The following is a 27,439-nucleotide window of genomic DNA, read 5'->3' as shown; positions in this document are numbered from 1 at the left end:
CTGCTTCCCATCTGATTTGTTTCTCTGTGTAATCTCTGAAAGTGGAGGAAAACTTTCCTTGGGCACCTGGAGGAGCAGCACTTACCCATTACACACTGAGCTGTAAAACTTGCATTTTTTTATTTTTATTTTTTTTGAATCTGAATGTGGTTTGCTTAAATATCTACTTGGCAAATTACAGTTCCTGCCACAGAAGAACTCCCTTTTAACAGGTACAAATTTTGGAGGGCTGAACATCCAGTGGCCGTGACAGCACTTTTGCCTCATTCCCTGCTGGTCTCTCTCCTGCCCGTGGGGGCCGTGGCCCCTATGGATGCCCCCGTACAGATTTTCCGTGAGGAGCCGGACTCCACCTGCTCGCCGGGGCCCTGTCGCCCCCCCAGCACCAGCAGCAGCTGGCCCCTGGGCTGGGCAGACTACGACAACAACGCCACCGGGGCCTTCGGGGACACCCAGCACAACCACACCAGCATCTCCCCTGCTATCCCCATCATCATCACCGCTGTCTACTCAGTGGTCTTCGTGGTCGGCTTGGTGGGAAACTCTCTGGTCATGTTTGTCATCATAAGGTAAGAGGCTTCGGTGTAGCTGTTTGAAAGGGATGCAAATGGCTGTCCTGAAATTTATCAGTTGGTGGGGTGCCTATATGAGGTGATGTGCATATACGAGAAGGTGGAAAAGAAAAAGTAGCTGGAATGACCCCAAACCTTTTCAGTCACTGAGGTTTGTCTGGAAACGCAGATTCAGGCAGAAAGGAGCAGCTGGTTAAAAGTGATGAATCCTGCAGGAAAGGTGCTTGGTATCTGGGAGCTGTGTTCACCGGGTGCCCTCTAGGGATGAGAAGCTGCCCTTGTCCGAGGGAAAGTGAAGAAGAAAACTTCTGCAAGGTAGTTTATTTTTTTTTTCTCCTGTGAGGAGTCCCCTAGGGAAGGCTTATGTGTCTAGTCGTGTGGACACTGATACGTTGCTGCCTTGTCACCTAGTGGCTCGTTTAACAAGATGGGAAAAAAAGGAAATGCTTAAAGGAAATGCAAGGGGTGTTGTTTCTCTGCTTAGTGGTGTATAACTCCAGTTGTTGTCATCTTGAAGAAAGCAAAGCAGATGCGAAAGCAAAGCAGATGCGGAGGCCTTTCCTATTGTTTTTTCCAGAAGCAGGACAAAGCTGTGTATCCGTATCAAGTAGTTTTTCACATTAAACCACTTAGTGAAATGCACCAATACTTGTGTGTTGGCATATATTTTAGCTGACAGAATGATTTTTCTGTCTTTTTGTGCTGTCCATTTGCAATTTATAAAGATGCTCAGATAGTGCAGCTCAGCAGAGTGATAATGAGCAACCAAGGGAGCTGAAATCATACAACTTCTCGGAATCCTGCTTCACATTCTATTTGAATTCTGGAAAAAAAAAAAAAAGGAAAAAAAAAAGAGAAAATACTGTGGAGTATTCATTCCTTATATAAAATCAGCTTGAGCACAGTAAGAAAAATTGAAGGATTGCAAGGGATCTTGTTCGTAAAGAGTGCATGATAAGGGTCAAGCAATTGCAGAATGGTGAAATAACTCTCTCAGACTTGATACAGAGGGAAGTTAACTGGAAGCAGTGAAGTTAATGATGATATACTATGTGAAAGGTGAGTTATAACCAGATGAATACTCTTGAAAAATGGAAGTAAAATTCCTTTTAAAAGTTGATCTAATAGATAAAGATGCCTGTGGTCAATGTGGAGTAACTGGTTTGTTCCATCTTTGTGGTGCTATAATTTTGATACCCCTTCCTGCTTTTTTATCCTTCTTTCAGAGTAGAAATTTCATTTCTTTTTGAATTTGCGAGAAGAGAGATTCCATACTTGACATGCATAGTGGCAAAGGCAGTTTTTCTAAATCATCACTCACTTAACAGTGATAGTGTTGATTAACTGGCCTGAGAAGTGGAAAAAAATTCGAATGTAGCCAGGGCTCTGAAAGTTAACATGTATGTATTACACTAATTCATATATATTTCTTTTTTTTTTCTCCTTTTTCTCTCCTAAGATTATTTTTTGTGAGAGTCTAGTTAGACTTGCCTCCTTCTCCTACCAGTTCCCACAATTACATTACAAATTTATTTACGTTATATTTGGGTCATTTAAATATTCCAAATATTAATGCAAGAGTTGTATTTTTCATTTTTGTCCTGACCTCTCATCTCCCTTTCTCTTTCCCTCAAATCCTCTCTCAGCATGACTGCACCTCAAGATAGGTTTTCACAACCCATTGAAAAATGCACAGTGCAGTAATTTGCTTTTGTGTGGAAAGCCAAGGTCTGTGAGACGTTTGTGAAAGATGGTGGCAAGGCATAGGGGGAACATATCCCCTTGCCATCCCACATTGACTTTCTCTCAGCTGACATGAATCTCAAGGAGGGTGGGAAAATGATTCTTTATCAACCAGTTGAACAGAGGGTTTCTGTGCATCCCCTCTTCTCCATTTCTCATGTCTCCAAATCCTGGATCTGCTTTCCTCTTCCTAACTCTGGCTGGACCAGCAGGCAATGCAGGCCTGGCTCCTTCTCCCTTTTCTCTTTTAAACAACAGCTGATATTGTTGTTGTCCTGGTTTCAGTTAGGATAGAGTTAATTTTCCTCATGGTAGCTGGTATGATGCTGTGTTTTGGATTTAGGATGAGAATAATGTTAATAGCACACTGATGTTTTAATTGTTGCAGAGCAGTGCTTACACTAAGCCAAGGACTTTTCAGCTCTTTGCTCTGTCCTGTCAGTGAACAGGCTGGGGGTGCAGCAAGAGCTGGGAGGGGACACAGCCAGGGCAGTTTGCCAAAGGGATATTCCTTACCATATGATGTCATGCTGAACAATTAATAAGGGGTGGCAGACTTGGGTAGGGGATCAGTTGCTCAGGAATGGGATGGGTATTGGTCAATAGGTGGTGACCAATTGCATTGTGCATCACTTGTGTTGTACACAGTATTAATAGTAGTACTATTATCATTATTGATACTATTTTTCTTTCTTTTCTGTTCTAATAAACTACCTTTATCTCAACCAAAAGACTTCTTCTTTTTTTTTTTTTTTTTTCTTTTCTGATTCTGTCCCCTATCCCACTGGTGTTTGTGTGTGTGTGAGCAAATGTCTCTGTGGTGCTTACCTGCTTGCTAGGTTAAACCACAGCAGTCGTCCACTGAGTCACCTCTTGGGTGACATAAACAAGACCCCTTATGTTCTGAAAATTTCAATGAAACCATTGAAGTATTGACACTGCGGTAGATTCAGGAGTCTCCAAATGGTCTTGAGACCCTTCCAAAGGAGGCTCAAATTCAGCCAAAAGCTGTGGAGTATGCAGGCGCTGTTCCTTGCTTTAAGACCAGCACAAGGGTATGTCCTTTGCTGCGTCCTCACATGTGCTGCTGAAGGAGCTCATGGAGACCAGCAAGTCACCAACCAAGCACCCTATGTGCAGAGTGGTGGGTGTCTGAAATCTCTTTTGGGTGTGGCGGGGATGTTCCTGCTGAGGGGGAAACCCACAGAAGTGACCGGAGAATGACACTTCAAAGGTGTGTACATGTCCTGAAAGTTAAGTAACTGCATCTGATAAATCCATGGGATCTTTCAGTTTTGGTTAGGAAGCAAACCATATCATTACACAGTTTATTAAAGGAGGAAAGAATTACTCCAAATATATATTTCCAACGTGATTGTTGGAAACAACTCCTTTACTGGAGGGCTGGACTATGTTCCAGACCTTAGCTCTTTCCCAGGATGAAGAGCTGATGTCCAAATACCTACAGTGATGAGGGAGTGGGTGGAGAAGGAGACAACATGCACGGAGATGCTGCATCCCTCCTGAGAAAAACAGGTGTGTGTTCTGCTTCAGTGAATGCAAAAGTGGAAGCAGAAAGAAAACAGAAGTGTTGAAAAGGCAAGAAAAGGAAGACATATATATTCCATATATAAATGGAAAGGGATAGGTTGAGACAGAGGCAGCCATACGTTCTTTCATATACTTTAAAGACATAGAGAGAGAAAATGCATTGGAGAAAATAGAGAGAGAAATATATCTCTTTAATGTGCTGAGAAATCCCTGTGATAGAAAAACATTAGAGTTGAAATAAGGTAATAAGGATGTTTTTCACCACTGTTCAGGTATCTAATTTCCTCATGTTGGCGACGAATCAGTCCAGCTCCCATAGAGAGCTGTGTTGAAGGCAGGGTGGGAATGGTACTGTGGTAGCAGTATGGCCTGTTAAACCAAGTTTCAGGAAACCTGTATTCTTCCCTTGGTTTTACTTTTGGGGTACAACACATTGTTCTTACCTGAGAAGGTCATTTTGTGGCTCTGTGGCTCAGTTTCCTCATATAAAATGGAAGTATGGGTATTTATTCTCTTTAAATGCACACAGTAACTGTTAGATTAAAAGCCAAAACTCAAACATTAAATATCCTAGGCAAGACCACGGCTAATGTAAGCACCCCAGTTTCCTCAGGCACATTGAGAAAGGTTATTTTTAATACACAGAAAGTAGCTCTGCTTTATGTATGCAGTGCAACCTACACTCTTGGCACTCTCTAAGGTTTGCAGGAGCTCTCCCTGTGTTAAGATCAGATGTGTGGTCCTTGTACAAGCCCCGAGAAGTCTGCTGTCAGTCAACAGCCAGTGGGGCACATGGCATGTAACACTTGCCTGCAGCTGCTGTTTTTTGTGGGGAGACAGTAATAGAAAAACAGGGAATCATGTTGCTAGCTGCACTGGTGGGAATTGCAAATGCAATGTGGGAAGCACAGTTCACCTATGGAGAAGAGGAGGCACACAATGTTTTTGTAGAAACCACGTGAAATTATCTTACCTCACCTGTGTAAAGTTACACATCTGTGTGTGTCTTAACATGATCAGAGTCTATCTCAAACCCTCAGAGTAAAATAATTGGCTGAAGTTGATAAATGAAATTACTTTTCCTTTCTTTCCCACTCCCCTGCTCCTCCTCTCCTGACTTTATTTCTCCAAATGTTAGTGCTAACTTTAAGCAAAATGGTGCATTTTGCAGCTGGAAGGGAAGAAAAGTTCTCTGAATGAAAGCTGAGTTACAAGTTTAATAATGGTTTGGCTCTTACAGAAATCATAAACATACTCTGGTAAAAACTCTGTGGGAGCCATGTGACTGCCTCTTACCCACTCCAGACTGACTTTTTGCATGTGCCTTACCGCCATTGTTACTGAAGTCATTTACTGAGAACAGCTGCTGACATCAAATTCTTAAATAAGCAGTCCTGTATTTCTTTTAAAATTATCTTTCAGGTTTCCAGTGAACTGAATAATTTTCTACATTCAAAAACAGTTTTAACGAGAGGCTGTGTCACAGATATGTATATTCATTCCTAAGGGAAAAGAGAAAGCTTGTATTCTGCTCAGTCTAATATTTAAGAAAAAAGGTAACTAGTAATACATTTCTGTTCTGCTATTCATCGAACTGAGTGGCATCTTATGTAACAGGAAGAGTCTGTTAAGAAATGTCATCTAAAATCAACTCCCTTCCAGATTGTTTTTAAATTTATCCACCATTCATTCCAAACCATAATGAAAATATTACAGTAGACATATATGCAAAAATAAAAATGATTTAATATACTGGTTTAGATCTATATTAGATTTTGATAACATCAAAGATTACATGTTAATTTGCTTTAGATAATTGTTCTAAATTTATTAAATTATATTTTGAAATTATATTGTTTTGAAATGAAAAATGAAACTGGGGAGGGTCAACCTAGATGAATTGCCTGTTGTCTATTACTTGCAGTCAGCCATTTTATTCTTTTATGAAATCATGGGATTGGCTGCTAAATGTAAAGGCCTTGCTGTAGTATACTTTTTGAAGTTTATGGATTTTACCTATTTTTACCTGGTAAGACACATAACACCTTACTATTACCAGCACAGAGGCATCAAATGGATTGTTAGTAGTTCATCACAGGACCTGAAGGAACATCTGACCTCACCTTGCTGAGTGGAGGTACTTTTGGTGGGTTCTGCTGAACTTGGCCTGACATGGCACTATTTACCAACAAGACTTTGACAACTGGTCGCTACTGACAGCTTTTACAGATGGCACAAAGAACAAGGTAGAGCAGGAAGAAGAACAGGTTTATATATATATAAAAAAATATTGGTAGTTTGTCAAGCACATCTCATTTAAACAAAATCTAAATGTTTTTTAATATATTTAATATCCTGCTAGACAGTAAGACCTGGGATTTATAAGCAGATAAGAAACTCAAGATGATTTTCTGATAACATACTATGATAAGAAGATCTGATACTGAAAAACTGGAGAGAGCACAGGAAAGAGTTAGAAGGAATATTTATTGGAGAGAGTATTAGAGAGAGGCAATAGCTTATAGTGAGTAATCTGTTTGGCTTCTGGAAAGTAATTTGGTATCCATCCAGACACTTCCGCTGGGCCAGCAGCCAGGTAGTCATCTATTTCAGTGAAAGGCATAACTGGAATTAATGGCTGGAAGCAAGACAAATTATGGGGAGCCCTTTTGAACTGGCAGAAAGTGAAAACTTACAAGAACTTTCCAGGCATACCACTAGCAATGCAGAAGTCTTGAGACAGATCATCAGTCCTCAGCTGGGAGATGGATGGGGAGGACCACACTCCTGGCCAGCACGTGGGGAGAAAGCGCAGCAGGGAAGCAATGAGGGGGATAGAGAGAGGGAAGAGTGGGGACCCTTCATGTAGTTTTTCACAATGGAAGATTTTGAATTTGCTGTAAGGGTGTTGAGTCAGGAAATGCTTAACGTGGTGACTTTGGCCCAGGATGTGCTAAGGGTAATGGGGGATAATCTTACTGGCTACCTACTTTCACCCTCTCTTCAAACTGTGATTTATTGGTCCCTTACCTGAAATGCTTTGAAACAGGTGAGTTCCCAAGGAGAATTTCAAATTCAGGTACTTTCCAAAGGAAAAGTAACCACAAAAATCATTATAAATTCTACTTCTAGGAACCCTGCTTCATGTCTCTTGGTTCTCCCATCTGTAATAATCAAATAACTCAAAGTGTGGACCCTGTATGTACTCCTCAAGTCAGTCTTTGTGCTTTGTTTATTGGTTTTCTCTTCGGAGGAGTTTGAGAGGCATAAGGAAATGCCAATATGAATGTTATTTTGTGTACAAGTAGGCATGAGTGCACAAACCGAATTAGCTTTGGGGAAGGGGTGAGTACGGATGGAATGAGGACATGGAAAGAGGTGTGTCTGACCCATGCTGGCATTCCACAAAATATAAAAAATATATAAACAAAGAATATATAAAGGTGCACATCATTTTTATGATCCTATTGAGAAGTTTGCCTGCTAGACTGTGTATTATCTTTGAAATATTTACTTATCCTGAAGCCACAGGGTTAAGATCTCATTAGATTCAGCTTTTAATCCCTAGAGAAGTGAAAATTAGTTCTAGACAGTTTGCTATTTTCAGTTTCAAGACATTGTTTAAAATAAAAGCTCTTTCCTTTCTGCATGAATGTTAGAGCCTAACATGGTTTTCTTCATCACATGAGTTTTCATTAATCCATGGCAAGAACGCATGCAGAACCTTTCTGTTTTCTCTGTTCCTCAGACCACTGCACCTATGCAACGCACAGTGCTCTGGCTGGCTGCTCTTCTCTATTACAAAGTTGGTGCTGTGTGAGTGCACTGTGAGTGAACGCCTAGGGTTGCCAAACCTAGCTACTTAGCATATGGAAGACAGAAAACATTATATCTCCTGACTGACTATTTACCTATATTCACTGCCTGCTGTGTTGCTCATAGTCTACCCACAGTGGAACGTAGTCATCCTTGAGTGGTGATGGGAATCTGCATGGTAGGATTAGTTCAGACAAGCTATTCAATGTGTTCAATTACTATTCACAGTCAGAAATTTTATTTTACCATTCTGCTAGCCAATGAACAGCTTTGCAGCCTACTCTTTGACATAGCTTTCAAAGTGACTGGTTTGTTAAAGTGCATTGGAGAAGAAAAACATTTTTAACAAGGAAGCTATCAGTTGTGCTTTACAGTTGACTATGTCTTAATGTTTCCTGCATTTTGCTTACCTCATCTCTTTTGGAAAAGTGAGTGCTCAGTTGGTCTGTGCTGGGGGCTTCTCTGAGGCAAGTGAGGAAAACAGATGAATGGGTAGAGTCCAGAGAGAACCTCTGGGCTGTCTCCTAAGAGGGACTTATGAATTTTCCCTGAGCTGGCTCACTGTTAGTGTATCCATTCATTACCTTACAACATAATCCTGTACTTGTTACAGAGGGAGGTCCCTTGTCTCCTATTCAATTCCATTACAGGAGTGCTGACCTGAGTTTCAGGTCCCCACACAACCGAAGTGTGCAGTTGTCCTATAAAACACTCCCAGCAGTAGCAGTTATTATTCATCCCTATGGCAAAATGGAGGCCAGGTGTCTTGTTCTCAGAATAAGAGTGATACCCAGTCCACAGGACCTCTCTGTGAGAATTTTCTGAATTCTTTCCTTATTTCTCTCCTGGAGAAACACCTAGATGAGAACAAACGTTCAATAGCATTTGGCTGCTTCTGCCAAGTTCTGCATATATATGCTACCTATGTAGCAGGAAAGCAACACCCTGAAAAACCTTCTGAGGGAGCTACTATCCCTGTACCCCTGAGCAATGAGATCTGTTCTTTCTGCCAGTCAATCACTATTCCACTGCATAGAAAATTCTCTTCCCACTCCCACAAGACGATAGGAAGCATTTTGTTCAATTAAGGGGGCTCATGATGTCCTTCAAGAAGAAAATAGGCTTTCAAGAGGTACGAGGTATGAGAAAAGTGAATGTTATTGGAGACAGAGACTCAGCTCACAGGGCTAATGTGCATGTGGCAAGTGAGAAGGGTTAGGATGGGCCGTGTAACACCCTGGGATCTCTCTGTAATGTGACAGATTACCAGGAAGCATCTGCAGCAGCATCAAGTTTCTCAACAGAGTCAGTTGCTTGACAAGGATTGGATTCTTCCATTAGATGTCAAAAAAATCAAGTACATAGTCTTCATTAGTTGTCTAGGCTCCCTAATGATTATATGAGATGTACTGGTTTTGGATAAAGTACCAATTTTGTAAAATTCTGCATTCCCTTTATTTCAATATAAATATGGTAAATCACAGTGCCCTCAAGGTCTCTCTGAGCTCTCCTAGCAAAACCATAGAAGAACAAATTTCAGAGTATTGGTGTTTCTAACATAATTTCTTCAAAAAAGATGCTTTTGAACTCACACAAAAATATTAAGAATCCTTATCGCAGAAGGAAGAAGAACAGTTCATCCTAGTTAAGGAGTCTTTATTTAATTTTATTATTTATTTATTTATTTATTCCTTTTGACTAGGTTATATGTAAACTTGAACCTTATCTTCCCCAATTCAGAAGCTCAGGAAGGAATGTTTCTACATCTAAGATCTCATTCTGGCTCAGCCTATGGCTGGTTCATAAGAGTAATTGTAGTGGTAAATTGTCAGGACTTTGGTGATATCTTCTGACATTCTGGTAGATTGAGCTCCCTGAGGGAAGCATAAAAGCCAAGATCATGTATTATTTAAGCCACTTAAAAATAGGTACCTGCAAGTGTTTATGAGTAAATAGAATTCCACCTTAGGATACTGTTTTAAAGGCAAAATATACAATTTTCATAGGCTCCTAACTAATTTGTTGTTGCAGACAAACAAAATTTAACTGTGTGCAGTAACAGTGTTTGCTTTTGCTTAAAGTGGCAGACTCAATGGTTTTCTAAGGTCCTGTCCACTGCTTAATTCTGTCTGTCATTTAAAATGTAATAATAACATATAACCCAATGTGAACATGGAAACAACAGATTTATTTTTTTTTTGCATTCTTCTTTTGACCTCAACCTTAGCTTCATATTATCATAAACATTTACATTGAGCTTGAAGATACAAAAGATAGCTGAGCCATCCTTTTGAACTGATGTGTTTGGAATGCATACTCCTCTTTTATTTTTTTATTATTATTTTTTCCTTGTTCTGACTGAGAATGACATTGAGTGTGCCCTGAATATAGCCTTGAGATTTAGAGCTTTCATGAATAAGCTTTTCAGCTGCTTGATCTCCATATACATCATTCAGAGGAGCCTAGTGGAACAGAGCCTGCATCCTGGTGATAGGTGTTTTTGCAATTTGGTTTTAGATGTGCTTTAGCTTTCATTTACATTTGCTGGCTCAGGTATCTGCCAAAAATATGTTTGTTATAACTTGTATTTCATGCTTTTGTACTTTCACTCTGCTACTGCAGAACATTGTTGTAGTATATTTGTTAGACTTGCTCCTCTCCCCACCCCTCATTTCACACTGCAGGGAACATTTTAGCCTATTTCAGGTACATGACAAATTTTTGACCAGAGCTACGTTCTCAGATTTTATTAGCTTTACTAGTGTTATGCTGTACTGTAGAACCACACTCCTCTGTTCTTCTTGAGATAATACCTTTAAGGGGCTCTGCTAGCAGGTTTACTAATGAATTTTATTTATTTATTTATTTTTGAAAGCACACCAACTTCTTACTAGCATGCTTCCTTCTTCAATCACCCCAATTTCATTGATAAACTTGGGTTAGAGGTGTGATTTTTATCCTATTTAGTGTCTTAAAAATATGTGCAAAGAAAATTCTGCTCCATAAGGAAAAGTACAGTAACGATGATTTGAGTGCGTGATGGCAGAAATTTTATGAAGGTCAGTCCAAAGTCAGTCTCAGAGAACTTTCCACTTTTGGAAGGTGTACTTAGGTTAAGATGTGATTGCTTTGAGAATTTTACCTGTGATATATAACACATTATTTTAATTTTGCTTCTTAAAAAAACATTACCATATATTCTTCCAAAAAACCACATCCAAATTATAGTTTTCTGTTTATCTTGATTGTTTTTCTGCAGGATTTTCATAAATCTTCCAGGTATTTAAAGCCTACAGAGGCTTGAGACAGGCAGTTGCAAAATCCGTCAACTAATTTAAGTCATTGTAGGATTTTCTGCTCCTTGAAAAAAGATGCTAGCAGCTGATTTAGCAGTGAGACTTTCCATTCCTATGTAACATTAGTATTAATCTATTGTGCTCTGCTAGACTAATTTAAGCAGATAGCAGTACTTTTCCTTAAATAACATTCAACTATTTGATCAATAGTTTTAGTTTTGTAAAGGAAGGCAGGATTCCCTTACTCCATTACTATTTTTGCCTTCTTCAAGTGCTGATTTGTGCGAATGAAAAGTGTAGGGAGAGATGCTCAAACCTTCCAAAATATTGCCTCCCATATTTTAGTGCAATAGAAATGAGTTGTAGAAAAGTGATCAAATTGCTCATCTTGTGTTAGAGTCAAGACTCTATCAGGGTCCACTTCAAAGTGTCAGACAGCAACAGCTCTCACTCCATTACTTTAACTGAACTTTGATTAAGCCTGCAAGTACATATCTTCAGAGGCATCTAAGCATTTAATAATTTTTAAATGTTTAATTCCAAAAATTCAAAAGGAGTTTGGATGATTGAGTCTGGATTCTCACGAGCTGTTCTGAATTTATAAACTTATGAATTATGCTATGATTTAATCCATATTGCTTGACAGCTGTAAAGGCCAACACCTCATTTATGTGGAGTTCTTTACAAGTTCTTTACATTGCATAAATGTAAAAATAAAATAAAATAAAATAAAATAAAATAAAATAAAATAAAATAAAATAAAATAAAATAAAATAAAATAAAATAAAATAAAATAAAATAAAATAAAATAAAATAAAATATGATGTCAATGAGATTTAAGGTTACAACAGTAAAAAGTGTTTAGACTTAGCATTGCTGAGGTTGACCAGTGAACCACTTGTCCTTTAGTTAGGTACCCATCATTGCTCTGCAGTGTCTGGGTGAATTAATTGCCTAAATGTAATAAAGTATTTATTGGAGCAGTATTTATTAGCCTCCTTCCTTCTTGTTCCCAGTCTGGCAGAAAAAGAGTGTTGTGGTTTAACCCATCTGGCAGCTAAGCACCACATAGCTCATTGCTCTTGTCCCCCGCTCCACCATTAGTGGGATGGGGGAGAGAATCAGAAAAAAGTGAAAGCTTGTGGGTTGAGATAAAGAGAATTTATTGGGATAGAAAAGAAAGGAAAAAAATAATAATAATAATGATGATAGTACTACTACTAATCTACTACTAATAATGTGTATAAAACAAGTGGTGTACAATGCAATTGCTCATTGCCCGCTGACTGATGCCCAGACTATCCCTGAGCAGAGGTTGGTGAACAATTGTGTGCCCAGCATGGGGGTGCCCAGCATGGGGCTCAAACCCACGACCCTAAGATTAAAAGTCTCATGCTCTACCGAGCATGTACAAAGGGGAAGAATGTATAATATACATGTAGGTGCCTGTTCTGGCTGAGAGTGAACAGTGCAAAGAGGCACCTGCCTGTGGTCTGTGAACTCAGGGGGATTTGGGCAAGGCCAGCTAGTCATGAGACTGCCTGGCTGGTGAGTTGTGGGGAGGCATGAGGCACACAGCAGGTAAAGCTATCAAAGACAGCGTTGGTATGTGCTTACATAAGGAAAATGATCCAAAGCCTTTTTCAGAGCTTTATAGGTAGAATGGCACTTAAAAATATATGTATATTTTTAAATATATTTTCAGTCCCATATACAACTTTGATTTGCTTACACTGAAGGTTGTCTAAATGCTGATGCTTGGATGACTACGTATTTCTTATAACCTGTACATGACAAGACATCCTTCTTGTTGGACTGAGGAAAATTATTTTACTTATTCATGCATATGTTGTGTAGTCCAAAATATCAATATTGCTCACTTTACATTTATAATATCATTAATACACACTGTGTATACAGAGAACATGTTTCATGTTGCAGATTAAAAACTTTGAGTTTTGAAATTATGTAAAAGATAAGTTTTATTTTACAGAGGGTTTGCTACTGCTACTGGAAGGCTAGTGGTGGGGGAAAGAGGTAATGGGAAAATATAGTACACATTGACAAAATATAGTATACATTGACATGTAATTAAATTGTGTCATGGTGTCACATGCACAACAAAAGTTGAATTCAGGCAGCAAGGAAAAAGAATTGTGAGATAGAAAGGCTTTCAGATATTTGATTTTTTTAAGGCTAATAGTTATTTTTTATGAAAATATTCTGATTTTCTTTAAAGGAAAAAGATCAGACAAATTCTTCTGTATGTGAAAGCAAACTTTCCCTATCCAAATCCAATGGGATTTTTTAAAGATTTACAGAAGCAGTGATTCAGAAGAGTTATTAGTAATTTCACCTCTGCTTATCACAGGCCATTGCATTTCATTTAAATAATCCTGTATTGAGTCTAGTAGCTTGTGCTTGACTGAAGCACAGCTACTTGCAAAGCATCAGACATTGATCTGGAGACATAAAAGATGGAAAAATTACTCCTTTCCTGTGTAATTTGTTCCCAATAATAATCACCTTAGTTGTTAGGAAAAATCTATCATTGTTTCTAAGCTGAGTTTGTCTGGCTGTGACTCTTATGTATGTCTCCTTGTTATGCTTTTCTTTCCAGTCTAAAAGAGCTCTTCAGTACCTGTTATTTTCTCTCTGTGGAGGACTTCAGACACTGTAATCAAGTCACCTCTTGGTGTTCTTTTGATAAACTAAATGTTTTGAGGTCTTTAAGTTACTCACAGAAAGAACTTCTCCCCTTCTTTCACTTATTTTTGTAGTGCTTCAAGGTAACCTTTCCAAACATACATATACATGTATACATATTTGCACAGAATTATTGAGTGCTTAGTGAGTTTTACTTCAGTCTTACAATTGAGATGCATCATTCAGAGTTGCTTTTTTTATTTTTTTTCCTACCTCCCCCTCCCAGGAGGAAAATTCCCAGTCTGATAACGCACCTTATATTTGTTTCCACAGTCTCTTAGGGGCTGTAATGTGACCTACAGGACAGACTGCCTCCTCTGCTGGAGGCACTATTGAGGATGCTGCTCTGGAAAGTGTAGGGAAGCCCAGCTTTGACTGGTGGATTCTTCCACACCTTTATTATTTTATCTTGGAGAAGCTCAAACCAGGGCAGAGGGAGACTAGACCATAAGGATCACACCATTGCTGTAAAGATGCTTCATTTGGCAGCTATTCCTAGTGCTTCATTGCCTATAGTTTCGCTCAATACGTAAACCTGGATTAGAACTGTTCGTTGGGCAGCAGGCAACCCTTCCTTGGGAAGCAAGTACCAGGATTCTTTACAGTCATTTCAGACAGCAGGTACAGCTTGTTGGCATCTAAATGAGAAGGGTTTTTACCTTCAGTTCTCATTGCACCCCTTGCAGTTCTCATTTCCTTACTTTGAACCAGTATTTGGATTCATTTTCTCACTGAGTTCTAATTAGAGTGAAGTATAAAAACTGAAGCTGTTTTTCATGCTTCATGTAGGTCATTAAATTACATTCCTGCCTATATTTTAATTAATATTTAATTTACTTGCTAGGCATATTTGTCAGCACTTTTGAACTCTGCTCAAGACTTTTTTTTTTTTTCCAAATTAATTTTGTTTTCACATGTCAAAATTTAAAAGATAAATAGACACATTGCCCAATATGTTCATTAGCTGAACTGATAGAATCTTATATTCCACTGCAAATTCATTAATGATACTTGGCACAATCTAGCTCGATGTGTTTCTGTGTGTGTTGCGTGTGCATCTTTTAGTTTGGGGACCCATTCAAAATATATGTGTGAAGCAGTTTTGAGTTTTGAGAAACTCTGTCATTGAATCTCGTAATAAATTAACAGCAATGAGCAGAAGTAACTACTTGTTTTAGGGGCAAGGAATCTCAGAAAGGAGAGTTAAGCATATCTGTATGGTAATAATAGAAATGAGAGAGGCTGTCCTTCCTGCTCTGTGTCTGTAGCAGAGCTGGCAGCAGTCCTCCACACCCTCTAACAGAGCGAGGGCCCCCAGCATTAGACTGTTGTCGTGCAGAACAAAGCAGGGTGCTGTCTGGGATCCTATTCCTCTGTGTGGGTTAAGGTTCCTACCACAATGACAAAACAAGTGTTTTGTATTGGTGAAATTAAAGGATGCAGAGAAAATATTGCTGATTTATTTTCCTCTACTGTTATCCTACTGTTCAGTCATCATCTTTTATGTTGGCAGTCATGAAAGAGGGGACTAGGAGAAGCAGATGATAAAAGAGAGATTGGAAATATAGAAGTGAAGAAGGGAAATTGCTTATAGATGGATCTGAGCAGATAGAATTGAAACCAGCATTTGGATAATTAGATTACATTTATTCATATGTCTGTTTTCACCTGTGGTGAATAGTTGTAACTGATTAATGCAGGTGCTGAAGGATGGAGTGAAAAGTATTTACTGTAATTCCAAGGGTCCTAAATGTGTGCACTTCGGTCATGCTAAAAAATGATAGAGAAAAATGACTATGGCAAAGGATGACTGAGAAGATATTACATTTTTGAATGTGCTGATACAATCACATAACCTTTACTATTTTTTGTCCTTCAGGTATACAAAGATGAAAACAGCAACCAACATCTACATTTTCAATTTGGCTATGGCAGATGCCCTAGTTACCACAACTATGCCTTTCCAAAGCACAGAGTACCTGATGAACTCTTGGCCATTTGGGGATGTGCTGTGTAAAATAGTTATTTCGATCGACTACTATAACATGTTTACCAGCATATTCACACTGACCATGATGAGTGTTGATCGATACATCGCTGTGTGTCACCCTGTGAAAGCTCTGGACTTCCGTACTCCACTCAAGGCGAAGATAATCAATATCTGTATCTGGCTGTTGTCCTCATCAGTTGGTATATCTGCAATAGTTCTTGGAGGTACCAAAGTCAGGGAAGGTGAGTGTGAGCATTCTGAAAGAACTGAGTCTTCTTGTTTCTCAAATGACATAAAATGTAGCTTGGAATATAGTCTAAACCTGCTTTGTTCCTACTTCTGTAATTTGTGTACCCTTTACACACAGAAGATCACCCACATTCCTTGGTTCCAAAAGTATGTCTAAATTTCATTTAGACATTTTGAAATATATTGTGGAACATTACTGTATGACGTATAAATAATTTAAGCTCAGATGCCCTTGCCAACTTGAAATGTGGGCTGAAGGTGCTTTTTGTAAGTGTTGTGAGAGTAGTTCTGATGAAGTTCCAAGAGCAGAAAGTAGATTGTTTCTCATTAGTGTTAATATTAAAACCATCATTAGTATTAAGACTTGGGAACTTATTATCAAGAGCCATTTCACAGAACTTGAAGGTATGGAAAAAAAATAAAAAAAAATATCAGTAGCTGGAGAGAGAAAAGTAAGCTAAATCCTGTGAAAATGACAATGTCAGAAGTTCTTGTTTAAAAAGAAAAGGAAAGGGGGTGTATATGGAGACTTGGAAAGGCTAGGAGTAAGCTTCAGCAGAGAAATTGGGAATACAGAGCATAACGGAAGCAAATACAGGAACGTGAGGTCAATGAATCTGTGTGCAGAGAACTTGTAGGCCCTACTTGAAATTTATAATCCATACGGATTATGGATTTATGGACTGCAGATTTCACCCCTATAACTGGTGACTCATTACCAAAGCTGGCCTGCTTGGGAGTTAATCTTATTTTGAAATCCTCCTTGTCAGGGAAAAGGGAGATATATACTTCATACCCACAAGCATGACAGTAGTGCAGGAGCACTTCTGTATATTCAAAGGGCTTGAAACCTCTAATGAAGTCCTGATGTTGAGGCCATCCTGACACAGATGACCTATGAAACACAGGGCATACATATTTATTTGGTGGTAGTGTTGTTTGCGATGTAAATGATCTTCTGAAGAATGATAAATAAGTTCCTGAATTAGCAACCTTTTCTAGTAGAAAGGTTTCGCTCCTCCCAAGAGAACTGGTAAACTTTACATAAGGACACAGTTTTATCTGGCAGAGAAAATAAATGGTGTGTGTTAAACTCTTGGCAAACAAAACAACGGTGTTCAGCCACTCAAAGGCTGATTGATTTTACTGTAGATGTATAGATACTGGTTTTACTCCCGGTCTTATGCTGGGTAGGTGAGAGGAGAGATGCTCTGAGAACTCTTCATCAGCCTTTTGGGAGATCAAGTGTCCTGGTCTGCAGTGCTGTAACTCTTCTCCCCAGCAAAGTTTGGACAGGCTCTATGAAATAATGTGTGTCTGAGGAAAAAGTCACTTCCAAGCATCTCCAGGTGGGAAGAATGATTGTCTAACTGCAGATGAAATCTTGAAGGCTATGAGACATTGGCTCAACCAGGTGTTTTGTTAGGAGTGTTCTTAACTAGTAGAATGTTCTTGTCATTCACTGTAAGCATCACACTGAGTTCAAAGGGCTGCTCTGTGGCCAGAAATGATTAAATGTCTTTTTCACGTTGCATGGCAGGCAGAGTTCTTTTTTTTTTTTTTTTTTCCTTCCTCCTGAAGCAGTGACTAGTAATACACACCTCAGCTGGGCCAAATAAGATTAGGAATTATTAGCAAATGCTTGTCAGCCCCTACCATTCATCCCTGCTTGTCTGATCTAAGGTGTCTCTTGAGCATTTACTGCCAATTATCTTGTCTGGTGTGTTCATGAATTGCACTGATAAATGGTGAAGGGGAAAAAACACAAAGATCTTCCCTTTGCCTGGCAGCTGGAGCTCAGTACTGAAACTCTATATTATGTTGATGACAATAGTTGCTGTTTATATGCCCTGGGGCCTCTGTTGGGTTCAGATTTAAACAGCAACTGAATATCAAAAGGAAAGTGACTGTATTTAAAGTTCCAAGCCCACACACAGTTAGTCCCTTTCATTCTCACAGTGCAGGATTGCTCCCAGGGATGTACTTCCAGATGCATTTTCCCTACAGAATAAATCTTACGTCTGTGTAAATTTTCCCTCTCCAGCCTTGATGGAGCCTTTATTGCTGAAGAATAATTAAAAAATAAAGAAACCAGAGGTACTATTAGTATTCCCAGAAATATTATGAAGGCTCCAATTGAATAGAGAGGAATACGGATGCCTGTAGGTGAGGTATTACTAAGTTACCTGCCCTGGTTTCAGTTAGGACAGAGTTAATTTTCCTCCTAGTAGCTGGTAAGGTGCTACTTGGCTTAGGATGAGAAGAGTGCTGATAACATGCTGATGTTTTAATTGTTGCAGAGCAGTGCTTACACTAAGCCACGGACTTTTCAGCTTCTTGCTCTGTCCTGCCAGCGGGCAGGCTGGGGGTGCAGCAAGAGCTGGGAGGGGACAGAGCCAGGACAGCTGACCCAAACTGGCCAAAGGGGTATTCCATACCATCTGACATGCTAAACAATATATAGGGGTGGCTCGCCGGGGGAGGGGGACTGTCTGCTCGGGGTTAGGCTGGGCATCAGTCAGTGGGTGGTGAGCAATTGCATTGTGCATCACTTGTTTTGTACACATTATTAGTAGTAGTACTATTATCATCATTATTGTTATTAGTATTGTTGTTCTTATTATTTTCCTGTCTTAATAAACTGTCTTTATCTAAGCTCACAGGCTTCACTTTCCCATTTCTCTCCCCCATCCGAGAGAGGGAGGGGGGAGGGAGAGCAAACGGCTGCGTGGTGTTTAGCTGCCGGCTGGGTTAAACCACAACACTACTTAACAGAAATAGACTTCCCGCATCAGGATTAAAATGAATCTTAAGTGGTATTTTATCAAACATTTTAATATATATTTACACTAAAATACCTTTTGAAGTGCAGCATTTTCCTTTACATATATCGATCTATTCGGAATAGATGTCTTCCAGAGTGGAAAAAGTCAGTATGACAGTATGAACATCTTAAGTGCTCATTTTGTGACACTAGATTTAGTTCTGCACATTTTCAGGCAACAAGCGTAAAGTACAAATTGGATGTTATTCTCTCTCAATGTTCCTAAAAATTAGTATGATATTTTGCACCTTTGACAACGATATCTGTTGATCCTTGATGTTAACTGTGAAAAAGAAAAGGATTCCATATTCCAACTCTTTCATTGTGCTCATGTTTTTAATTTCATATATAATTTATATATTCTTATGATAATATTCAATATTAATGAATTTAGGATAAGATTTTACATATAAAGTACATTGCTGTGAGATCTAAAACAGCCATAAATTTGTATTTGATAATTTGGGATTTTGAAATACCATTGTTATTTACCAATTTATGGAAAGCATAGCAAGTGTGACCATATTTAATGGTCAAAGATCTGAAAGAAGAATGCAAAGAAGGAGCCAGACTCTGTTCAGTGGTGCCCAGTGCCAGGACAAGAGGCAATGGACACAAACTGGCACACAGGAGGCTCCCTGCTTTATGTGTGGGTGACAGAGCACTGTCACAGGTTGACCTGTGAGGCCGTGGAGTTTCCTTGGAGATATCCAAAAGCCACCTGGACATGATCCTGAGCAGCCTGCTCTGGGTGGCCCTGCCTGAGCAGGGGGTTGGACCAGATAGCCTCCAGAGGTTCCCTCCAGCCATAACCACTCAATTTCTTTGATAAAGATTTTATTTTTATCTTATTATTTTATTTTATATTATTGAAAATTAGCAATACTGACTTTCAGTAGTATATGTTGGGATACACATATAAAGTATTGATCTTTTTGTAAGCTAAATCCATTTTTGTCTTTTTTTATGCATCAGAAAGAAAAAAAAAAGAGTTAACTATGCTGATACTATCTTTTTTATCTTCTGAGAATATTTATGACTATATTGTATATTTATATACATTCCATTTAATACAAACACTGAATTAACACTATATTATCTTAATATTATGACAGTTGTTTATATTTATCGTATACAATTACTTTAATATTTTTAACTTAATAAACTACATCTTAAAAGTATCTTTAAAGGTAAAATTAAAACAAAAGAGAATTTGCTCTGAAAAGGTGTAACAGAATGATCTATTTGAATACTCTGAAAGTAAAACATTTTTTTTTTTTCCTGTTTTTCTTTCAGATGATTTTGATCAGGATGGATTAGGGAAATAATTTTGGTGAATTAACAATTCTAATTTCTGTAATTTCTGTTTTTTCCTTTTCTGTCACTGGAAGTGGTGCCTGGACTCTGAATTCTTTACTGAGGGATGATGATGGACCTGTGGCTGGTCTTGCTCTTCCAGCTGCAGCTGAAGGTTTTGGGCTTCCAGTATGACTCCATCAGTTCAGTAACTCCTGTCTTCTCAGGAATGGCTGCAAAACTGTATATATGTGTTCCTGTGGCTTTCTCAAGATGATTTGGCTGGCACAAACATATTAAACATCAGGAGCTTTTTCTAATCTAATGATTTTGATAAATACATTAAATTATATCAATAGACCTGAAGAGGGAGGGGTTATTAGTAGGTAGCTGGATGTGGTCTAGAGCAGTCATCCCTAATCATAGCTCTCGTTTGTCCCAAACTACACATCTGGCTTTACTAGTCTAGACATCGTACTTGTGTATTATTGCTGCTACATTATATTGTGTATTATTACTTGTGTATTATTGCTGCTGTTGCTAGGCCATGATCTACTACAAATAAAAGTAAATAATCAATGTGAAAGTTTTCTTGAAGATAATTATTGATATTTCTATAATAAAATTAAGTAAAAGTAAACTGCTTATATATTAAAATATAATCACAAAGGATTTAGAAGTGTTGAGTGAAAGTTGCAACCTTATGAGATAATGCTTGTGCTGTCATCTTACATTTTCCATCAGGCTTGAAAGATGGAGACTTTTTTCACTTTTCAGCTTTCAGAAACATCCATTAGTTGCTATATCCTTTAAAATAAAAACTCAAAATATTTAGGTTCAATTTCAGCCTTTTATTTGAATGTAGTAGTGTTCAATATCACCCAGTAACAGTTTTCTGGTATCTAACCATGGAAATGCCTATATGATACTATAATTTGGGGATTGGACTCTTTTCACAGATAACTAGTGATAGGACTGGAGGGAATGGCCTCACGTTGCACCAGGGGAGGTTTAAGTTGGAAATTAGGAGACATTTCTCCTCAGAAAGAATGGTCAGGCATTGGAATGGGTTGCCCAGGGAGGTGGTGGCATCACTGTACCTGGGGGTGTTTAAGGAAAGGTTGGAAGTGGTGCTTAGGGACAGGGGTTAGTGGGTGACAGTGGTGGACAGGGGGATGGTTGGACCAGGTGGTCTTGGAGCTCTTTTCCAACCTTAATGATTCTGTTATTCTAGGATAACTTTCCCCACCCCAGACTCTGGGAATGTTTTTCAAAATAATATCAGCTGCAATATCAGCTTGACTTGTGAAGCATTTTAATAACAAGCAAATATGGTGTGATGGATTTTTTTTCCCCTGACTGTACAACAGTGTATTGAAGCTTTCCACCTTTAGCTCTGATTCAATAAAAGCCAATACATAATAATTTGTAGAGGAATGAAGAATTCAGTAGGGAAAATTAAAATAAATAGATAAAACATACCACCAAACACTAGAATAATGCAGTGCTTGAGAGGATAAACTCTAAGCTACAATTCAGAGTGAAAAATCCCTGGGTTACCTTGACTTGTCTTCAGTGCAGTTTAACTGCTGATAGTAGTTGTAAATTTATCCCTTGTCCTGCTTTGCCATTTATCTAATTTCTTGTTTCTCCATGTGGTTTTTATGTTAGAAGGCTGCAATGAGGTCAGTAAATGAAACCTCATATTTCATACCTTAGCAGCCTCCTATCAGATGGAATACTGGGGTCTACAACAATGTGAGAGAGCCTGTGGTTTTGAATTCTGCCATGGGAAAGGAGAAAGGGAGTGGGATGGTGTTAGTGGCTTGGATACTGCAGTCAGTGATGCTATCTGCAAAAAGAGCAGCCTCCATTTGACTCTGCACACGTACATATTTTATTTGCTTCTATGTAACTGAAAAGAAGCTGAAGAAACTGTTGCCAGGATTTTTTTTTTTTTTTTTTTTTCAGAATGCAAGCATTTATATGTACTCCATTTGCATTGAAGGAGACACATGGGAAAAGATTATTACACAATTGTCATATATTGGCAAAACCTTCCTACGGTCGAAATCTCATTCAGCTCCCACCATTCATGATACCAAAAATCTGCTCCTCCCACAGACAAAAGCATATATAGTTTGATAATAATTATGAGTTTTCTACTCCATTAAACCTGGTACTCTTTCTGGCTTTAAATCTCAGTGAGATTCAAATGGAAAAAATTGCTCAACTCATTTTATAAATTTTTATTTTTGTGCCTCTGCATTTTTAGCTCCTCCTGTGGGAAGCAAAGTTTATACAATGTTATGCATTTTAAAAGCCCATATCTCTCCAAGTAATTTCTAGAGACAGCTGCATAAAACCAGTTTCAGTGGTAAATGAAAGCTTTCCTTGGAGTGATTTAATGCTAACTCTATTTATTAGTATCACATTACATGATAATCACTTTTTCTAGCTTATGCTATGATAATTATATTGTTTAGAATATCTAATAATAAAGCAATTTTCTTCTTGCTTATTTCATTTCTAGATACCACGAGCACTGAATGCTCCTTGCAATTTCCAGACAGAGATTACGTGTGGTGGGACATCTTCATGAAAATCTGTGTCTTTGTCTTTGCATTTGTTATTCCAGTCCTCATTATAATTGTTTGCTATACTCTGATGATCCTGCGCCTTAAAAGTGTACGGCTTCTCTCAGGGTCTCGAGAGAAAGATCGAAACCTGCGCCGCATTACCAGGTTGGTTCTCGTAGTTGTGGCAGTTTTTATTATCTGTTGGACTCCTATTCATATTTTTGTGCTGGTTGAAGCATTAGGGGACGTGTCCCATAGTACTGCTGCTATATCCAGCTATTATTTCTGTATTGCTTTGGGTTACACCAACAGCAGCCTCAATCCAATCCTGTATGCTTTTTTGGATGAAAATTTCAAGAGATGTTTCAAGGACTTCTGCTTCCCCCTTAAGATGAGGATGGACAGGCAGAGCACAAGCAGAGTCAGAAACACTGTGCAAGACCCAGCTTATATGAGGGAAGCAGATGGGACAAATAAACCTGTATGACTAGTCGTGGAAATGTCGTCTTACTGTCCTCAAGAGAGAGAAGAATCCAATGATCTAGGACTGACGCAGATTACCACTGCAGTTTGAGCTAGACTCACCTAGACAGATATTTTTGGAATACTTAAGAAATCCTAGTAGTTTGAACTAAAGCAAGTTATTTATTGACAAGCAAGAACCTCCTGAAACTAAACTCAAATGAAGAGGACCTGAGGTTTTGGCATCGTGTTTTCTGTAGTTGATCAGGTACTAATGCGCACTTCTGAGGAGAGGAGAGATGCTTAATATTGTACCACTTTACTCTGGATAAAGAAAGCTCTGAGTTTCCTCTTTACGCTATGTAATATAATATTAAATGACATTTGGCTATAACACCAAGTTATGCCAAAAACAAAGTTTTGCCCCAACATTGATTGCTTCTGAAGTATGTAGTTTGACAACTTGATTTATCATACTCTTTTACAGTGAAGAGTGTAGGTTTCTGCAGAACACTGCCAGAACTATAATCAATATTATCCTCAACTAATATATTTGTAACATTTGTCTGTTCTGTGGAAATTCAATTTAAGCATGATCTGCCTACATACCAAAGTGATTTTGTTATGTCTGTATATGGTAAAGCATTGCAGTATTTAAAATACCGAGACTTAAGGAAAATTGTTAGCATATTTTTGCATGTGTTGAATCTCCTCTGTGTAACATTTTCTATGTGTGATTTTCCAAGATGTTTGTATACTTATGATTGTGGATAATGTAATATCCATTTCCAGAGTGTATTTTCAACAAGAGACTAGAAAATTGTACATTCTTCACTTGTTAAAAAAAATGATGAGTAACTGTGCCGCATTCATTATATGGGAATAAATAATCACATTCCATTTTCAGTAAAGGGGACATACTTAAAAATAGTGCTGTACTTGTTTTCCTGGGCAACTTGTAAGCAGACCAAAATAAATATTTGAAGAGTTGTTAGAAACTACTGAATTAGCAAACAGATTAACTGGATTGATAAAGAGGAAATGAAGATTAAACAAGATGGATGGTTTAATGGTGCTTGATTGGAAAAGTTTCTATCTATTTTTCAGATGACAATATGTTTTCTTTGATGCAGTCCTATGAATTCAGTAAATTTCTTTGTGTTCCTATGAAGATGAAAAAACAAAGGCACAGCAACACAGGTTAATGGCTTCCTGAAGGTAAGTTTATGACAAAACTGAGCCTAAAATCCAGCCCATAGTTTCTTCTTTTCCCATTAGTGATATATTACTACCCCAATTTTTGCTTTCCTGAAGTTTGGAGGAATGCTGACATTTTCTTCACTAGAAGCAGATTTGTTTACCAGATATCTTCCTAGTAACTTTATTCTTTATACGAAATCATGACTAATGAGGGTACCTTCACTGCATAGCAAATTTTCTCAGAAAAAAACAACTAGTTAAGTTGCACTGGAGTAACCAACTAAAAATCCTTTATGCACACAGGTGCAAATTGTGATATTTGCTTTTGTAGCTGGCAGTGCAGTTCTTGTGGAAATGCTGTGGAAATTCAGCCCTTTGGATAACTTCAGCATCTTTTAGTATTAATACAGTGACATACATCTAATATTTTTGGTACCAGGTGAACAAATGCAGTGCTCCTGCATTCACCTCGCAGCACCCGACCAGTCCTGAACAGTCCCTGGTGTCTACAGCCCTCTGGTGGTGCTGCCCTGTGGAGCACAGGCATGAGGTTCAGGCTGTGGAGTTTGGTGCTTGAAAACTAACTGCTGTCATGCAATTATATTTGTAAATGAAAATATTGAAGATAATCCTTTCTGGATAAGTCTAGCACTTTCTACTTATTTATTTATTTATTTATTTATTTTCTGTATGATAAGAGCAGAGCTGACCTCAGGATATTTGATTTTCAAGAGGAAATGATTGAGGTTCACAAAACGGACAGTATGATTCTTTATGTTCTACTCTGTTTCTCCATCTCTCTCCCTTTATTTTTTTCTCTTATTTTCCTTTCCCTTTTTCTTTTCCTTTCCTTTTTAATTTTAATTTTAATTTTAATTTTAATTTATCTCTATCTCTATCTCTATCTCTATCTATCTCTATCTCTATCTCTATCTCTATCTCTATCTCTATCTCTCTATCTCTATCTCTATCTCTATCTCTATCTCTATCTCTATCTCTATCTCTATCTCTATCTCTATCTCTATCTCTATCTCTATCTATCTATTTCTATCTCATCTACATGTATCTCTATCTTTACTTATTTTTATTTTTTATTTTCGTTTGTATTTTATTTTTGGAGTGTGTCTCTGTATCACGCATACACATTTCTAGATATTGTTCCAACCTTTAAGTAGTCACAAAAATTGAATGTTTGGGGTAAAAACTAGTGGTCAGAGATATTTATCAAGTTAGCAGTAAATGTACTATGAAAGAACTGGGCCCTAATGAATTATTTTTATTCCAAATAACTTTTTTGTTTGTTTGTTTTGTTTTTTAGTATTGTGTTGTATATGTATATCTGTATTACAGTAGAGTTATTGCTCTGTACGTTATGTACAGTGCTCTGCATTGCAATGAAAAAGCAATGTTCTGTATTTGTAAAAAAAAAAAAAAAAGAACATTCTAATTGTCTTTGTGTGTGTGTGTGTGTGTGTGTGATTATGTTTTTGAGAAATTAGAGCATTTTCTGTACCACAGTTGGAGGAAAGAACAAGATCCTAACAATTTTTCTGTGGTATGGGTATGAAAAGGCTTGAAAAGTGATATAAAATATGTTCTAAAGATTTCTTTCCATAAAATATTAACAGTCAAATTAGTCCTGATGCAGCAGAAGGTTGGAGGTTTTCTCATAAAATTAGGTGTCTTACAACACTTTGTTGAAAAGCAGGTTATTGAAAAGCTGGCCAAGATTTTTTATTTTTTATTTTTTTTATAGCTGGGAAAATATATAAAAATAGAATAATATTATGGTGTTGCTCACTGGACCTGCTTCCAGTTGATTACATTCCCATTGTTTGTTCAGCAGTTCCCAGACTGGAGTGACCAGTTGGCAAAAACAATCATTCTCACAGGGACACGCACGGTGACTATGGAAACCTGTATTTAAGCCTTGTAAAATACCTTACTTTCTCTGCAACACTGGAGAAATGTTTTGCCTTCACTGTTGTGTAGCCACCTATTTCCAGGAGGCAGCGAGAGGTGAAGAATGGGGGTGAGGGCTGCCTAGCCCAGCCCTGGCTGTGATGGGCAGGGGACAGGACAGCAGGGACACGTTGTGCTGTCCCACAGCTCCTGCAGGAAGGCAGCGTGGGGAGATTTGTGCAGGCAGCCTGACAATCAGCCATACTTCTGGCAGCCAGCCTCACCTCTCTTGCTTACAGGGGTTCTAAAAATTTGGTGTTGTCATTTGACCTGATAGTGGGGGCAACTTCCTATTTCATGTTAGGGAATCACTTTGTGTGTTCCTTGTTTCTTTCCATTTAAAAATCCTTAATATGGAAAACAGTGAACAACGTTCTGATCCAGTGCTTTTGTCTGTGCTTCAGAAAACACAGCAAAAGAGAATTACCACTGAGTTACTGACACCTGCAGACCAAACATCATCTCTGAGATCTCAGACTTCTGCTGTGTAGAGGTACCAGATTAATGAGAGAGTGGAGGGCTATTTCACTCTCTCCTCTCTTTCCATTATAAGTTTAGCTAAGATTTAAATATTTTACAGTTGCCACTAGACAAGCCCTATTTAATTAATTTTAATTCTGTGGATTTTTTGATGCAGTTTGAAAAATGTGTAAAAAAAAAAAAAAAAAAAAAACTAGAAAACTTACTCAAATATCTCTAATCCTGGGGATTTAACTGAGTCCATGGATATTTGTGTATCAGAATTCTACCATAAGGAATTATAGTGGTTTTCTCCTCCTCCTCTTCCTTCTCCTCCTCTTTTTCTCTTCCTCCTCTTCTTCTTCTAGCTGGGAAAACACCTAGTAAAATCCCTGTGTGTCAAATGTCCTTCACTTTCCTTAATGCTAAATATTTTCTACAAGTTGAAAGTGTCTTTGTTTAAATATGAAATCTATTGCCTAGGTTTGACATCACCCTCTAAAAACCAAGGTGGTCACAAAGTGTTCCTTCAGCTACAGCTCAGTAGCTTGTTTCTTATTGTCCAAGGCTACATTATACCATATTCAAGCTGAGGCCACACCAACGCTAAATACAGTGGGAGAATTATGTCTTTTGACTGTCTGTCTGTGCTGTGTTTAATAAACCCCAAACTGCAGTTTGCCCTCTTGGCTGCCAGGGCACGCTGCTGGCTCATGTTCAGCCTGCTGTCAACC

The 27,439-nt window shown here is 38.2% G+C and overlaps 1 protein-coding gene across 2 annotated transcripts; it reads left to right on the top strand.

The window, feature by feature from the left end:
* Positions 1 to 309: 309 nt before the first annotated feature.
* Positions 310 to 23,109, top strand: OPRK1 (opioid receptor kappa 1; the record flags this gene model as incomplete). Of its 2 annotated transcripts, none has more annotated exons than XM_084282307.1 (3): positions 310 to 569; positions 15,564 to 15,916; positions 22,577 to 23,109. In XM_084282307.1, 3 exons carry the CDS (start codon positions 310 to 312, stop codon positions 23,107 to 23,109), a joined length of 1,146 nt encoding a protein of 381 aa, XP_084138433.1. The 2 variants fall into 2 exon arrangements, with proteins under 2 accessions (XP_084138433.1, XP_084138434.1); XM_084282308.1 differs by having other exon boundaries at positions 15,564 to 15,920; positions 22,587 to 23,109.
* Between the last annotated feature and the right edge of the window lie 4,330 nt (positions 23,110 to 27,439).

The sequence above is a fragment of the Netta rufina genome (assembly GCF_964035555.1).
Source record: "Netta rufina genome assembly, chromosome: 2".
NCBI classification, from domain to species: domain Eukaryota; kingdom Metazoa; phylum Chordata; class Aves; order Anseriformes; family Anatidae; genus Netta; species Netta rufina.
Note: the sequence above shows the minus strand (reverse complement) of the source record. Positions and strands in the feature narration are given on the sequence as shown.